Below are 15502 nucleotides of genomic sequence, written 5' to 3' on the forward strand. Positions count from 1 at the left end.
TTAGCTATCACGTCTATACTGTATATTTGCTGAGGCAGTCACCTGAAGACGGAAACGACAATAGTCGAGAGAGTAGGTGCATTGAAAGTGAGAGGAATAGGTCCAGTCGTTTTGCATAATTGATCTTGATTAGCAAGCTGAGTACATCGTCAAGACTAGCTAAACGTATTTTTCATTGACATCATCGCTCTCGTGACACTTTGATGAGAAGACCAGGGATGATGTATGATGAAGCCACGTGCGGTAAGGTTACGATCAAAGCATGTGATCTGCTCGTTTCGTACATGCTGTGTTCAAATGAACTTTTCGTAGATTGGATATTGGAGATCAATTGTTGGCCAAAGGCCTTCCCGCTCACTATCTTACTTGTCCACTCTGATCTTCATGCCAAAGTCATTCAGTGTCTTCACGTACTCATCTCCCAGTGTTGCGGGTGTAAGAATGCCACCTCCTAGCTTACCCGCCTCGCTGTCCTCTAGCCTGCCTCGGAGAACGACTAAGGCGGCGGCACTGAGTGTCATCGCCGTGGCAACATACCCACCATGTGCGACCTCGAGGTTGGCAATCACCTTCTTTCCGTCCCCAGTGGTGCCAACACCACGGTAGTGCATGAAGTCATCCTTCATGCTCTCTTTCGACGGTCCTTGGCCTGGGCTTGGGATGACCATCTTGAAGACGGGTTCCAACAACCAGCGTGTTACTGGTATGGCAAGCAGGACGGCGACTGAAGTAAGAACGACCTTCTGTGCTAGCCCAACAAAGAAGCTGGGAGCACGCGCGTACTCGTTGAACCGGAATTTGGGACCATATTGCAGGGTGTCGTCACCCGAAGACTGGTACAGACCCCACGAGCGATGTGCAATGCATACATCGACGCTTGCCATGAGTCCAGTTGTCTGGATGCCTCCAAGCTCAGGAATACTTTGTAGACCGAAAAGACTGTATGGAAAGCTTCCCGACGGTGCTGCGACGACGTTGTCTGCGCTAACCGGCGAAAGCGAGTATGGGTGCATCGACTTTCCGAGATGACTGAGTGAATATTTCTTGAAGAGTTCCAGCATAGTAAGGGATGTTCCACCACTGATTCCAGATTTGAAGTCGTAGAGTGTCATGATGGCGCGCTCGCAGGGTGCGTCGTAGCGCTTGCGCACCTCGCGAGCGAGGACGTACGCCATGATGTCTGCAGGAACAGAGTCGAGACCACACTCGGGGATGACTATGGTCTTGTTCTTCTTTGCAAGCTCATCGTATTTGGCAACCATGTCGTAGATCCATGGCACCTCACCAGTGGAGTCTAGATAGTGTGTGCCGTTGTTCACACAGGCGGCAAGGACAGGCTCGCCATAGTGCATGAAGGGGCCCACCGTCGTGATGATGAGCTTTGTCTTCTTAACAAGCGTTTCTAGCTGTTGACGCTCGAGCTCGCATGTCTCGATAGCTAGGTCTCGTTAGCTGACCCGTCTCAGATTTTGTCCGTCACATATTTGTAACGCAGATTCTGTCGCCACATACCTGGCTGCTTGCGATCTGGCTTTAGCTTCGTCAATTCGTCGACTACAGCTTGAAGTTTCTTCGCATTGCGTCCAGCAACGGCCCACTTGAGATCATCCGGCAGATGGGTAGTCACCCATTCCGCAACGAGTTTTCCGGTATATCCGGTTGCTCCCAGCAAGATTAGCTCATACTGTCGCGATTCTTGAGCCATCCTGATGAGGGTGTGTGATTGAGCAAAGAAGAGACGAGGAGACAGGAAAACGTCAATCGGGGTGCAGCTAGGGGAAATTCCTAATCATTGAATACTACGCGACTCGGACAAGACCCTTCTTTTGGATGCCTGCGGTCATGCCGAGGCAGGCGCCGGCGTGCGCGGTAGATACAATATCTGCACCGCTCGCAGTACGCCTCATAAGAAGGAAGGCTGCATCGCGAGTGTTGCACTACAATACAGTTCAAGATCAAAATGATCGTCAGCTAACGATACCACGTACAGAGTAAGCCTTTACATAGATCACGATGTGGACATGCACTATTCTCGAAATATTCTAAGCGCCTTGGCAACAGACGCTGAATTTGAGCAATGCCCCTCCACGCCGATGAATTGCATTCCTCACCGCTATCCTTGAATGGCTTTTCGGCCTCCACACAAGTTGTTGTACTCCAATCGCACGACTGAGTCATCTCTCTGGATCGGGCAATGAAGGCAGAGAAGCCTGGTGGAGGAGCGCGACAGTGCAGATGAAGCGGTCTGCTTTCTGCGACACCCACGTTTCTCGCAGTGTCGCTAATATGCAAATCTCACAGGAAGACCTGACAGCAGGATTCAAGATGATGGTAGCTACATGCAAGAAGCCGCCGCAAACATACCGCGAACTCACATCGCCCGCGTCGCGCGGTATCCTCGTCCGGCGCCTACAAGGTCGCCCGAGGCGCTACACGTAGAAATACAAGACCCGTTACATTGCTTTACTTTGTCCATACAAAGGCGGAACTTTCGAGTCGTCTTCCAACGCAGTATCGAATATACAAGGGCTGGCATTGGTAGCGCTGCACGTCACCATACGCCGAGGGAGCTTGCGCTGCAGACACATTGTTCGGCCCATCAACACCAGATTCAGCAGCTGTCGTTATCTTATCAGTGTATTCCATAGTGACGTCTTCTCGCGAAGATAAGATTGTCCAGATCTCCAGTCCGTCCGGCCTTGTATGCGCGGACTTCCCACTTCAGAATGCCCCATAGACGCGAGACGGAAACCGATGCGAGTACCTTGAGGCTAAGCGCGCCTTCCGCATGCATACCACAAGCGCACCTGACACAATCAAGAGTTGAAGAGATAGCGAAGCGGTTGAACTGAAACATATTTACACCATAGGTAACCACTCGGTGACATCGCAAGTCATCCGGACTGCTCCTTCGGGTCCCGAACACGTGGTAAGGTAAGCGCGAAGAATGACTGATCATCTAGCATCTGCCCGCCCGCAGCAGCTTTGGATCTCGTCACGCATTCTACACTACCAAAGGCGCCACTAGTCTCCACTTGAGCATCCTCTTCCTGGTAAACATCACGGGTTTCCGGGGTTGGTTGCGACTGCCTAGGAGTGTGGCTGCAGGCCAAGCCACTAGCGTCCGCTACTTAAACCACAGTCCCCGCTCTCTCGACTTGATCATCTTCCCAACTTATGAATCGCGTCGACGAGTACTTCCGCTCTTTCACTTCCAAGCATCACACCAATGGCCGAGACGTGTATAGTCTGCCTCGGCGATCTCGTCCCCCTCGACGACGGCCCTACCGCCACCGCATCATCGCTGGCGACCAAGCCGCTTGAGGATGGCGCTGATGTCGACCTCCAATCACATGCCAAGGATAAGATGGCGGCCGTAGAGTCTACCAAGGAGGACGATTTGGTCGCACATTTACTGCCATGCGGCCACGATCTGCACAACGAGTGCCTCAAGCCCTGGGTCGAACGAGCGAACAGTTGCCCTATATGTCGAGCCAGTTTCAACATGGTCGAGCTCAGCGCGCGCGTTGGAGGTATGTCAGTCCTGGATGCTACGGAGCCCTGCGGTTGTGACGCTGCTATTGTTGGCTGATAGTAGCCTAGCTACTGGCTAAATGGTCAGTCAAGCTCAGCATGACCTCTACCCAAACCTATAATGTCTTGCCGCACAAGGTGGCTCTGTCAACATGGAATTTCGACTAACAACTCACCAGGACCCAAACTATCCGAGTACGCCGTGCAAGACAAGCAGCAAGTCGCCGATATCGATCCGTCCATGATCATCGACGACGACTACATACTGGAGGATGACGGAAGCTACGATGCATGCATGGTCTGTGATGAATTTGGCGACGCATCGCAGCTCATGTACTGCCATAGCTGCGAACAACTCTGCCATGTCTTCTGTGCTGGACTCGACCGGATGCCATCTCGCGGGCCCTGGTATTGCCAGGGCTGTGTTGAGAATCCTAGTCTGCTGGAAGCCGCGTCCCGACGACGACCTGCAGTACGAGGTCCCGCTGCCTGGATCAACGGCCGGAGCCGTGTGCCGCGTCACAATCATGCCCCTGACGAATGGGTGGGCGTCTGGCAGAGCGTCTGGGACCGATTGCAGTTTGACATCGAGTTCCCCTTTGACGAGGAAGAACAGTCTGAGAACCAGTCAGATGCCACGCGACGCGATGACCGTAGATGGGAGCAGCGCATGCGAGTCGCACGACAGGCCGGAGCCGGCACTCGCTTCCAAATCGCCACTGACAATGTTGTAACCGGTCGACGCCGCAACTCCAACGGCGCTACACGACCGACGAATCGAACGCTTCATCGCGAGCCACCAAAGACACCAAAAGATCCAGAGTCACAGGAAGAACTGCGGGCGTGGAACCAATTCGAGAAGGCGCGCGAGCAGCTAGCCCAAGGTGACGCACGTCCTGCCCCCAGCGTAGCGAGCACCAGTAGCCGAAGAGGCCGCAAACGCAAGTCCATCGACTCCTCTCCTGCCGATTCTGAGCCTCGCGAGCAGAAGCCAGAACGCAAGCTCAAGCGCCCTCGAACCCGTATGCACCTGGACAACGGAGAGTCATCGTCGGCAGCCGCACGCCGCAACACGGTGGCTAGCACTCACGCTCCTGCTGCTGCATCATCGCCCCCTGCAGTTCCAACCGGTGAGAGTTCAACTCCCGCGCCTGGTTTTCTGCAATCGTTGCTTCAGGAGGTCGAGGTCGACCGGTTTGCCGAGCGCGACAAGGAGATCGCCGCCCCACAGCCCCGGCGCATCATCGTGGAGCGCGCTTGTTCTCCCCAACATTCCTCCCCAGGTCTGTCGCCGGTCTACCAGAAACCTCCCGGCATGTCCACACCGCCGCCTCTTAATCTTACTCGCACCACATCACCTGTACAACAGGACCAGCAATTGTCGCCAACCTACTCGCCGTATTCCCCTGCAGACGACGACCGCCCCGGACGTCGCACACTCGCGCATCGCTCTGTCGGCCTCAGCAGCCCCCCTCGCTCGAAGGACTCGTCGCCTAGCCGGCCGACCCTCTCGTATTCTACCAAAGCTGAACTGCAGCGCATGGTTACAGCTGTGTTAAAACCCATTTACCTGAAGAAAGAAGTCACGAAACAGGAGTATACCGACGTCAATCGCGACGTATCACGTTTGCTATACGAAAAGGTTGGTGAAGCTGGTGCTGATGCGTTGGCGGATCAAGACACGCGGGAGAAATGGCAGAAGATGGCGACCACTGAAGTTGACGTTGCGCTGAAAGCTCTTCGGGTCGGTGGAGCCTCGCTTTCGCCCTCTGCTGAAGATTCTGCGTCATCGTCCTCATAAGGGGACTACAAGGGACGGATCATTCAGGCGTACGGATTGTTGGGAGGAACAGATATATGATACCACGGATCTCTTTGGGCCTGCATTTATGGAGTTGTCGGTAGCGCTTAGTTATTATAGTAATCGTATCTGCGACGTAATCCAGGAATCTTCAGCCGGAATTCGGCTTTTACGATTACCGAAAAGATATTGCAGTCCTAGTCATACATCTTACGCTTACATACATCTGCCCGGGAACTACAGACGGGAAGTCATCGATGGCTTTATAATTGTTTGCTATTTCATCGTAGGTATGGTTGTGGAAGAAGTCGCGCAAGCTGACACCTGTACCTTGCACGCTTGACATGGTTAGTGCCCCTACGCGACTCTTTTAATAGTCCTGCCTTCGATACCCGTCACCGCGGTAGTCACGCTGAGAATACTCTTGTTGAGGGTAGCCTTGTTGGGATGGTGGGTACTGCTCCGAACGATAGTCTGGAGGTCCTTGATGGTAACCCTGTGTAGGTGGGGCATGGTGCTCAGATCGGTAGTCCTGAGATGGATATGATTCAGGGCGGTGATGTTGAGGTGGTTGATATTGCTGAGGAGCATAGCCTTCATGAGGTGGCCCGTGATGCTCGGGTCGATAGTCTTGAGGCGGTGGGTATTGTGACGCCTGATGATCTTGGTACTCGCGTCTAGGCTCCTCTCGGTATTGATCATGGCTCTGGTACTGTGGGGGGTTGTTGTATCCCTGCGGTATATGTTCCTGTCCACTGTAACTGCCAGACGGAGGTGCTGGACCATGGTCACTGTGTGGCGGTTGCGACGGAGGTTGGTACCCTCCTCCCATGCTTGTGTTCGCAGTCGGAGATCCGACGCTTACGTTCTCGTTTCCGATATCGTCTGGGACGTTGATCTTGACGTCGGGCAGGTACCTTTGTACTTTCTGTTCTACCATGCCCTGCACGAAGACCCAGCTCTGACGTTCAAACTTGCGATGACCACCATTGACTACACCCAGTATGCTTTCTCGAAGTGTCTCTTGTACCTTTTGTACCAAAGCACGGATCTTGGAGAGCAATTTGGACTTGATGTCATCTCCAAATCCGCGATCTGCTGGACCGGACGCATCGCGGTCGAGCTGTGAATCGAAAGGATTTCCACCTAGTATCTTCTCGAGCGGACGTTGGAATTGATCAGGTAACAATTCGAACAGTTGTTTCTCGATTGCTCCGAGGATCTTGCGGAACTCCAAGCGAACCTAAAGATGGGTGTGTCATGTCAGTATTTTTCTCACACAAATCTCGTGGAGGGATATTACTCACTTCTCGGTGGACTTTGGCGAGACCCGTGCTGAGCTTGTCACTGATGACGCGGGAGAAGCCTCCACCACTACTGCTCTCGCCATCACGACTAGAGTCATCAAAGCCTCTCGAAGTCTCCTCATTGCTGCTCTTTTTGCTCCCGAACAAATTTCCAAGGCCCTTTACCAGGTCGCCCACCTGTTCGGCAATTTCGGCTTTCGCACCATCACCCAAGTCGCGCGTGCTTGTGTTTCCACGAAGCCAGCGCTTGATGTGTTCCAGAGCTATGCGGGTGAACTGCTCAGCGAGAGGCGCGTGCTGTTGACGTAACTTGTCACCAACTGTCTGCTTGATCTCTGGGCTGATAAGTCTCGCCTTCTCCTCGGGGTTCTGAGATGCGTCCTTGATTGTGTTACTGATCATGCCGAGAAGACCCCCAATCTCAAAGGACTGACCACCCTTTGACCCTCTTTCGTCGAAATGATCTTGCACGACATTGAGAGCCGATGAAAGGAAACCTCGAGCTCCAGACGAGAAATCCCCGTCTACAGATCGAGACTGCTCTGGGCCTCCTCGGTTCCCCTCCGTAAGATCGAATATATCGCGCAAATCCCCGCCCGCTTCATCAGAAATCTGACCGAAGCTACGCGTCAACTTGGCGATTTCATCCGCAAAAGGCAATGACTGTCCACCATAGGCGTCGGGTGCTGCGTCATTGAGGTTCCAAGGACCCGATCGGCTGCCATCCGACGAAGACGGCCTGTCTTTACCGAACAGTGAACGAAAAGCGTCTACGACCTGGGTTTCCAGGCTGTCGATAGTCTTTTGTTGGAAGACTTCAAGTTCGGAGGCGATGCGGGGCTGGATCTGGGGCGCCAGCGAATCGACATAATCGTCGACCTTTTGCATCAAGACGTCGGGAAGACCGCGCGAAGACATGATCTGCGAGATTTGTATATATTTAGGTTGAGAGCTGCCACGGATAGAGCAGGATGGTTTAATGCTTGCTGAGGAAGAGTATAGATGAAGTAAGGTTGGAAAGTGGCTGGTGCAGGTGATAAGTGGCGTCAGCCAAGACAGGCTAGTAACGAATACTACCTAGGCACGAGCTTCAACTGCCTCTGCTCCACGCAAATGCACTACAGTCACTAAATGTGTTCGTGCACATGTGACATTACTCAGAGGCCGAATTCAAGAACCTGAGGTTGAAGAACGATGCCTTTGATTTGCTGATATGCCGTGCGATCCGACCCAGACGAACGTGACGGCCTGGCGTTCGTCATCTTACCTGCAAATTCAAACCAAGAAAGTCCCAAAGACCGTAAAACGAATCGCTGTAAAGCAAATTCGAGCGTGACCTCTCAAAGACACATCTCACCGTTTCCCGTCACCATGAGCAATATAAAAGTTGCAGGCTCTCCAACTACAACCAAGGCAGACAGCGCAGCCGGATCTCAAACACATCGCATACACGAGTCTCCACACAAACCGACTGCCGGTACCATGCTTCTTGCATTTACAGGAAATCTAGCCTGCTGGATCATAACAGGCGCCATTGCCTACGTGTCACCCTCGTTACCAGTCAACGACGACTTCACGTGCCTCGTCATGGCGTTTTTGCCGCTAGAAGCATTCGCAGTCAGTTATCTCATCTTGACAGCTTCGGACAAGGGCTGGTTACCAACAACCCCGATTGCAAGCGCAGCCATTGCTGGCTTCGGCATAACAACCGCGTATGTCGTTTGTTGGACTGCATGGAAGAACTTCGCGACTTTTGCATTCTGGGTCGAGGCTGGCGTCTTCCTTTCCCTCATTCTTGAAATCAGGTTCCGGCTTTTCCAATCGGCAGAAAGAAAAATCGGCGAGTTCTTGGACTTGTGAGAAAGGAAAACTGGCCGTTTTTTAGAAGCGCGGTGGCTTAGCATCTCCCTCACGCACGAGCTTCTAATCATACGGTAGAAGAGCGAGTTTCGTTGATAACTCATACGCATTTTCATCTGGCCTATATGACTTGCTACCCAACCTCAAGCAACGGCTGGCTTCTATTCGTATTCCGAATAGGCTCTTTGCACCAATTATACCCGATTGGAGCTACGACAACAAGGGATCATGAGCAGAACCTCAGGGTCAAGTGTGCGGCGCAATTGAGCCACGGCTACTTTGTCATCACAACGGAATGTTTCACTGCGCATCGCAACTGGTCGATAGGATGGGCTGATAGACGAAGGTGGTCTGGACGGAGGATGCCCATCTCGTAGCTGCTAGATCGGTTGAGATATTGAGTTTACATGTCTTCTTCGCCGATGGAGACGACTAAGAAGACCAGCATTTACTATCGGAGTCTTTCATTAGGGTTCGTAAGTTTAGTAGATCTTATGAGCAATGCCGACATCATCCCTTTGGCGTTGCCGTCATGGAATCTACTCCTAGACAATAGCCTCAGGCCTCTCGACCCTCTTCTTCGCCGTACCCACACCTGCATGGCCTCTTTCCTGATCCTTGCCCAGCCATGGCTTCAACGCCTCACCAACCATACTCTGTCGCAGAAAATAGATAACCTGGCCAATAATAATGAGGACAAAGGCGATGGGGTACATCCAGTGAATGTTCAATCCGAAGACCTTGACGCCAATCGCCACACCCCAGAAGCTTCCTGTGAGAAGGGAGATGTTGAAAAATGCAGCGGAGCTGAGACGGAACAGGACCGGTGCAAGGGAGTAGAAGAGGGAAAGGATGAGTGTGTATCCGGTGAGGTAGCCTCCAACCTTGGCGTTCCAAGTCGCACTGCGGAAGGCGGCGCGGTCGAAGATACCCGCTTGCGTACCGTTGATGAACATGCCCCAGAAAGCAAGTTGGCCAACAACCTCATACAGCGGCCGTTCGGAAACCAACCACTCTTCAAATACGTTGGACAGACCGTAGAATGTGGCGCCTAGAAGCGCAAAAAGATCGCCCTTGACTTGGTCCGTAGCGCCAAAGTTGTTGGTACCGGTGATGTGATCAGAGCCGAAGATTACGCCTAGACCGCCGATGCACAGAAGGATGCCGAAAATTTGCGTGTAGTGGTAGCGGACCTTGAGGAAGAAGAAGGAAATTATTACGACAACGGCGATGGCCCAGAAGTTGATCAATTGGGCGCTGAGGATGGTGGTCTAGTCGTGTGTCAGCATGCAAGTCTACACGAGAGAATGGACAAGAACCTACGTAACGATACGCCAGAACGATGAAATAGTTGCCCTCGACATCCATGAAGGCGAGGATAAAGAACCGCCAGCCGTCTTTTATGACGACTCGCCCCCATTTCTTGAAGCCGTACTTGTAGAGGGTATACGATGTGTAGATTATGTTGAGGAGGACGTAGTTGAAGAAGGACTGGAAGGCGGGTATCGATGTACCCTCTTCCGCGAGCAGAGACGATAATGTATTTGTACCGGTGATGCAGAGAGCGAGGACTGGAAGTAATACCTTGTTAGTCTACATTTCGAACATCCAGTAATAGTGTGTTTGGTGCATACCCTGCCCAAGGACCAATGTGATCCAGAATTGTTTGGTCTTGAGGTATTGGAACCAGCGTCCTTTGGTCTGCGCATCGCGTTCTAGAACCTCATTCCCGGCCGCACCGTTATGCGACTCATTCTCAGATGTCACATGTGTGCCAGCACCGGTTTTGTCATGAGCTGCCTCGGGCGCGTAGTGGCCGTGATGAGCATCTTGAACGACCACGCCCTCAGCAGGGTAAGCTTGAATCGGATTCATGACCGCTCTCTTGATCCTGGAGGGTTCGAAAGCGCGGGAACTGAGCGCGCAGGCTTGACACTGCTATCGAGAGCCTGTCGGCAAGATCGTAAAACTCAGCGTGGTGAGGTGGAGCTTTTCGCAATTGACGTGAGCGCAAAACTCCAGAAGTCGCTCACGGTGGTGTACAGTTGCGTACGATTTGGCGGCTGCGAGAGGTTGCAACTCATTCCCCAAGTGGGGGTCGGCCACATTTTAAACAACGAGGGCTGCCCTCGTTCGTTCTCGCCAGTCGCGTCCCTCGCTCCGGCCACCATGCGCGGTGGTGAAAAAAGTGTGCATGGCCTGCTGTCCAGAGCATGGGAGCTCCGCTTGTTCTTGCCTGGGTGGGGTTAAGCCTCGGAGACTAATGTACCCTTGTGGAGATGGCCGGTGCGAGAGCATGTCGATGCACGCGTGCTGAGACTAGGCGAATCCCGATGTTGCTTTTTCGTGCGTTATCGTGCATGCTGAATGTGAAAAAGGCTGAGGGATTTGATCGTGAATGGACCGGAGGCAAGACTACGTGGTGAGATTGCATGGCTTTAGCGAAGATCGATCATTGGGGTGGGGCATGCAGCTGCATCCACGAGCCCGGATGGAACTACTGTCACAGATCCAATGCGCTCGCCACAGTGCATGCAGAAACTTCGGGCGCATAGTAGTGATGGGCCCGAGCACCTGGTGGAAGGAAATGATAACGGCGAACGGCAAGTGGGGCTCGTGTAGAGCAATGCAGGTCACTGAAGCGAGGTGGTGCGAGAGCAAAGTTTCTTTAGTAGGCTATCTAGAGGGGAGAAGAATACGAGGCTGTCATCGCGACTGGCCCAAACGTGTGTCGGAAACAGGAGTAGAGTTACCTACACGCCGTCTAAAACAAATCAAAACAAGACAAGCAAGACCAAAGGTAATGACTGACAACAGTTGGACATTCCGCGTATTATTACCATGCACGTGTCGCTGCAGTCGAGGTTCTACTCGGAATCCTCGTCGTCGCTGTCCGCATTCTCCAGCCACTCCTTGAACTGCTCGGCCGACTTGCGGACAGACTTGCTGACCTTGAGGTCGACATACTTTTTGCTGGCCTTGGAGCACCAGCCCTTGAGCTGATCTTCCGAGACGAGGTCGTTCTCGTACACCTTCAACAGGATGGCCGAGACCTGAGGGATGAGCTCGGGCTTGTCGTTGCCGACAAAGCGCTCGATGCCACCAAGGAAAGCCTTCTCATGCTTGTCCGAGGTGATCATCTTCTTGAGCATGGGAGCACGGCCATCCATCTGCTTGACGATCTTCTCGGTGAAGAGGGTCTGGGGAATGACGGTAAGTGTGCGGTGCTTGGTTTCGATGCCGAGCTCCTTGGCCTTGACGTAGATGTCGACGTTGTCAAGCTTCTCAACACCGCCCTTCTCCGCGCCAGTGTCGATGATCCACTTGCCGAAAGTGTCGTAGCTGGAGCCGCCCTCGTCGTCATCCTCAATGACAAGGGCACGCTTGAGGTCGTCGGGAAGGTCCTGGGCACGAGCCCTGATGGCGGCCTCCGAGGTGTCGATGGACCACTCAACTTCCTTGGCATCCTCCTCGTCAATCTCCTTGGCGCCCTCGTTGATCTGGCGGGTCAGCTCGTCGTCGCTGCCGGCCTCGAGTGCCATGTCACCGTCGTCACCGTTCTCCTCAGCGCTGTCACCGGGACTGCCGCCGTCGGGGGAGGTAGCCTCGCCGCGGGCTTCAGCCTCCTTGCGGGCACGGCGCTCAGCCTTCTTGCTGGACTTGTCCTTCTTGCCCTTCTTGGGTTCGTTCTTCAGGATGAAGGAGCTGAGCTTGAGGCGGGGGTCTACGTCGGAAATCTTTCCGCAAGCCTTGCAGTCGAGCGTGATGTTGCCATCTTTGATGTGCACGTCGGTCTCGGGGTTCTTGCACTTCTTGCAGAGGACGAACTTGGAGATGAAACCGTCGAGGTAGTCCTGGAGCTTGCTGGCGTCGTGGGCGCCGTTGATGATCCAACGGTCGTCGTTGGGGCTCGTGTTGGTCTGGGCGCCCAGCTCGAAGCCAAAGTACTTGATGACGTGAGCGGGCGGGCGGGCGAGGGACTGAGCGACGCTGCTCAGGTTGACGATGACGGTCTTGATGCCGTTGCCCTTGCCTTCAATCTTGGACTGGATGCGCTCCATCTTGTAGCGGTAGAAGGGGTCGGTGACATCGCGGCGGATGTTGACGGTAGCCATGGCGACGGTGGTGCGGGGACTGGGCGAGGGGGTGGTTAATGGCGGTGCGGCGGGCGGGCGAACGGGGTCGGATCAGCTATGTTGACGAGGGCCGAAAGAGACATGCGCAGAAGCAGTCTCTAGTACGTGTGGGTTGGGTGTGTGTGTGCGACTCGGGGTCAGGAGGGGCAGTGGATTAGCCGTTGGTTTGGTGGATGATGCTGCTTGGTATCCGCATACAGCGAAATTTTTGCAGTTTGGGGGGAGGTTCGACTCGGAAGGCGTAGCGTTGGCGCGAATACATATACTCCTGTTGTCGTGGGCGACTCTGAGGTGCGGTTGGTGCTTGGGGCCTGGAGGCGGACGTCGAGGTGGCGGTTCAGGCAGGTCGCGGGCGGGCGACGAGCAGGCGGTTGGGCGGATAGGGCAGAGTGGGCGGGTGCTGTTGCCAGTGGCAGTCACTGGTGTGGGCGAGGTCGACGGATGGATTTTGGCTGGTTCCAAGGGGAGTGTGTGCGGGCTGCGGGTGGTCGAGGGAAGTTATATGGGGTCGCGGCCTTTAGTTTTTCGAACTTGCCGAGCCACGCTAGCAGAGCGTTCTACCGTGCATACCAAACGCCCCCATCAGCCCCGCCCTGACTCAGGCCGTCGTGCGCTGCCTGGCTTTGTCACTTGCACATGGCGACGGACAAAGCGTCTGGGCGTCTACACAAACGGCGGGACATCAAACAGCTCTGCGGTGCGTTCATCGATACATGCAGGCAACCGGGGAAGCGTTTGACAGTTGCTATGTGGCCTGTATCCACCCTGAACGCCCCGCATCTCGCGGCAAACACCACCAGCCATGTCGCATCTAGCAACGTGGGCCAGCGTGTTGGTCGCCCAGCAGTCGTCGTTGAACAGGTCCAAGGCTCGCAGCAGCCTGTGTGGCTTAGTACGTCGACACTCGCTACCAGGTCCTGCAAAACCAGCCGCAGACTTTGGCGAGCCGCGCCTAGATTGCGTCACACCTGCTAGTTGCTTTTCGAACATCCCCCATTCAACGACGACGAGCTCGAGCATTCTGCCCCAGCTGCACGCCGACTTGCCAAGATGACTAGGCAGGAAGTAGACTACTCGCTGTATCTCGTGACAGACTCTACAGAGGCCATCCTCGGGAACCGAGACCTGGTCGACGTGGTTGAGCAGGCGTTACTAGGAGGTTAGTCAGCCGTAATACAACATGCCACGATGTTGATCGACATGTGCAGGTGTCACCATCGTCCAATACAGAGACAAAACCTCCGACACCAGCATCCTCGTCGCGACAGCAAAGAAGCTCCACGAAAAATGCAAGGCACACAACGTCCCTCTGCTCATCAACGACCGCGTAGACGTCGCCCTCGCAGTGGGCTGTGAGGGCGTCCACATTGGCCAAGATGATATGAACGCCCATGAGGCCCGCCGTATCCTAGGTGAAGACAAAATCATCGGCGTCACCGTCTCGTCCATCCAGGAAGCGCGCACAGCCGTCGAGCAAGGAGCAGATTACCTGGGCATCGGCACGATGTATGCCACGAATACCAAAAAGAACACCAAAGACATCATCGGCATCACCGGAACAAGGAAGATACTGCACTATCTCGATCAAGGCACCGAAGCAGAGAACAAAGTCAAAACAGTATGCATCGGCGGCATCAACGCCTCAAACACCCAACGCATAATATACCAACTCTTTGCTCCAACTCCCGCCAACGCAAACCCCAAGACCATCAACGGCGTTGCCATCGTATCTGCCATAATCGGGGCTCAAGACCCCAAAGCCGCGTCTTCGCGCCTCACCCACCTCCTCAAGATAGCTCCGCCCTTTGCCCCCCAATCCCCACTCCCACACTTCTACCACCAAAACCCCCGCGACGAAATAACCTCTGTCCTCAAAGCCGCCATCTCAGCAACCAAAAAGGTAAAAGGAATGAACCCCCTCTCCCACAACATGACGAACCTCGTTGTCCAAAACTTTGCCGCAAACGTCGCCCTCTGCGTAGGCGCAAGCCCCATAATGGCAAACTACGGCGCCGAGGCCTCCGACCTGTCTAAACTAGGTGGCGCGCTGGTAGTAAACATGGGCACCGTGACACCCGATGGACTGGCAAACTACCAACAAGCCATCAACGCGTACAACGCCGCCGGCGGACCCATCATCCTCGATCCCGTGGGCGCCGGCGCGACCAGTGTACGACGAGACGCTCTAGCCCAGCTCCTCGGCGCCGGGTATTTCGACTTGATTAAAGGAAACGAGAGCGAGATTCTCGCCGTTGCACGTGCGAGTGGGTATACGCTTGAAAGTTCGAGTCAGCAACAGCGAGGTGTGGACTCTGGTGCTTCACTCTTCTCGCTGCCCCAAAGGGCGCATATCGTTTCTCGGCTTGCGGCTCGCGAACGCACGGTTGTGCTTATGACGGGGGCTACGGATCTTGTTTCGGATGGCGCGCGCACGTATGCGGTGGCGAATGGACATGAGTATTTGGGGAGGATCACGGGGAGTGGGTGCACGTTGGGTACCACGCTATCTGCGTATCTGGCTGCGTGCCATGAGGACAAGCTGTTGGCTGCTGTCGCGGGTTTGCTGCATTATGAGATTGCGGCGGAGGTTGCGGCGCAGAGGGAGGATGTCAGAGGCCCGGGGACTTTTGTTCCGGCTTTTCTGGATGAGTTGTGGAATCATGGGGAAAGGGTGGTGAAGGGACATGTGGAGTTGAAGGATGTGGCCAAGGTGGAGTTCGTCAAGGACATGGAGGATCCTGGGTTGGTGGAGGATATGTAGAGAGCGTAGAGGCCACGAAGGTGTACATGAAGAGTCTTGAAGCACACAAGCAGTACGAAAGCGCAAATGTAGATGGCCAATCTGGGTATTCCTGGAGAAGAAA

General features: G+C 54.3%; 6 protein-coding genes across 6 annotated transcripts; 2 read left to right on the plus strand and 4 right to left on the minus strand.

Annotated features, from left to right (window-relative positions):
- Positions 1-362: 362 nt before the first annotated feature.
- J4E92_002426 (uncharacterized protein) lies at positions 363-1705 on the minus strand (the record flags this gene model as incomplete). Its single annotated transcript, XM_051493830.1, has 2 exons — positions 363-1438; positions 1513-1705. 2 exons carry the CDS (start codon positions 1703-1705, stop codon positions 363-365), a joined length of 1269 nt encoding a protein of 422 aa, XP_051355509.1.
- Positions 1706-3229: 1524 nt separating this feature from the next.
- Positions 3230-5335, plus strand: J4E92_002427 (uncharacterized protein; the record flags this gene model as incomplete). The annotated part of the gene is made up of 2 exons (XM_051493831.1): positions 3230-3533; positions 3714-5335. 2 exons carry the CDS (start codon positions 3230-3232, stop codon positions 5333-5335), a joined length of 1926 nt encoding a protein of 641 aa, XP_051355510.1.
- A 357-nt stretch (positions 5336-5692) lies between these two features.
- On the minus strand, positions 5693-7560 carry J4E92_002428 (uncharacterized protein; the record flags this gene model as incomplete). Its single annotated transcript, XM_051493832.1, has 3 exons — positions 5693-6160; positions 6201-6578; positions 6643-7560. 3 exons carry the CDS (start codon positions 7558-7560, stop codon positions 5693-5695), a joined length of 1764 nt encoding a protein of 587 aa, XP_051355511.1.
- A 1487-nt stretch (positions 7561-9047) lies between these two features.
- On the minus strand, positions 9048-10377 carry J4E92_002429 (uncharacterized protein; the record flags this gene model as incomplete). Its single annotated transcript, XM_051493833.1, has 3 exons — positions 9048-9773; positions 9826-10073; positions 10137-10377. 3 exons carry the CDS (start codon positions 10375-10377, stop codon positions 9048-9050), a joined length of 1215 nt encoding a protein of 404 aa, XP_051355512.1.
- Positions 10378-11369: 992 nt separating this feature from the next.
- On the minus strand, positions 11370-12617 carry J4E92_002430 (uncharacterized protein; the record flags this gene model as incomplete). Its single annotated transcript, XM_051493834.1, has 1 exon — positions 11370-12617. One exon carries the CDS (start codon positions 12615-12617, stop codon positions 11370-11372), a length of 1248 nt encoding a protein of 415 aa, XP_051355513.1.
- A 1071-nt stretch (positions 12618-13688) lies between these two features.
- On the plus strand, positions 13689-15399 carry J4E92_002431 (uncharacterized protein; the record flags this gene model as incomplete). The annotated part of the gene is made up of 2 exons (XM_051493835.1): positions 13689-13797; positions 13847-15399. 2 exons carry the CDS (start codon positions 13689-13691, stop codon positions 15397-15399), a joined length of 1662 nt encoding a protein of 553 aa, XP_051355514.1.
- Positions 15400-15502: the final 103 nt, after the last annotated feature.

This window comes from Alternaria infectoria, assembly GCF_024043175.1.
Source record: "Alternaria infectoria strain BMP 0036 chromosome Unknown scaffold_3, whole genome shotgun sequence".
NCBI lineage: Eukaryota > Fungi > Ascomycota > Dothideomycetes > Pleosporales > Pleosporaceae > Alternaria > Alternaria infectoria.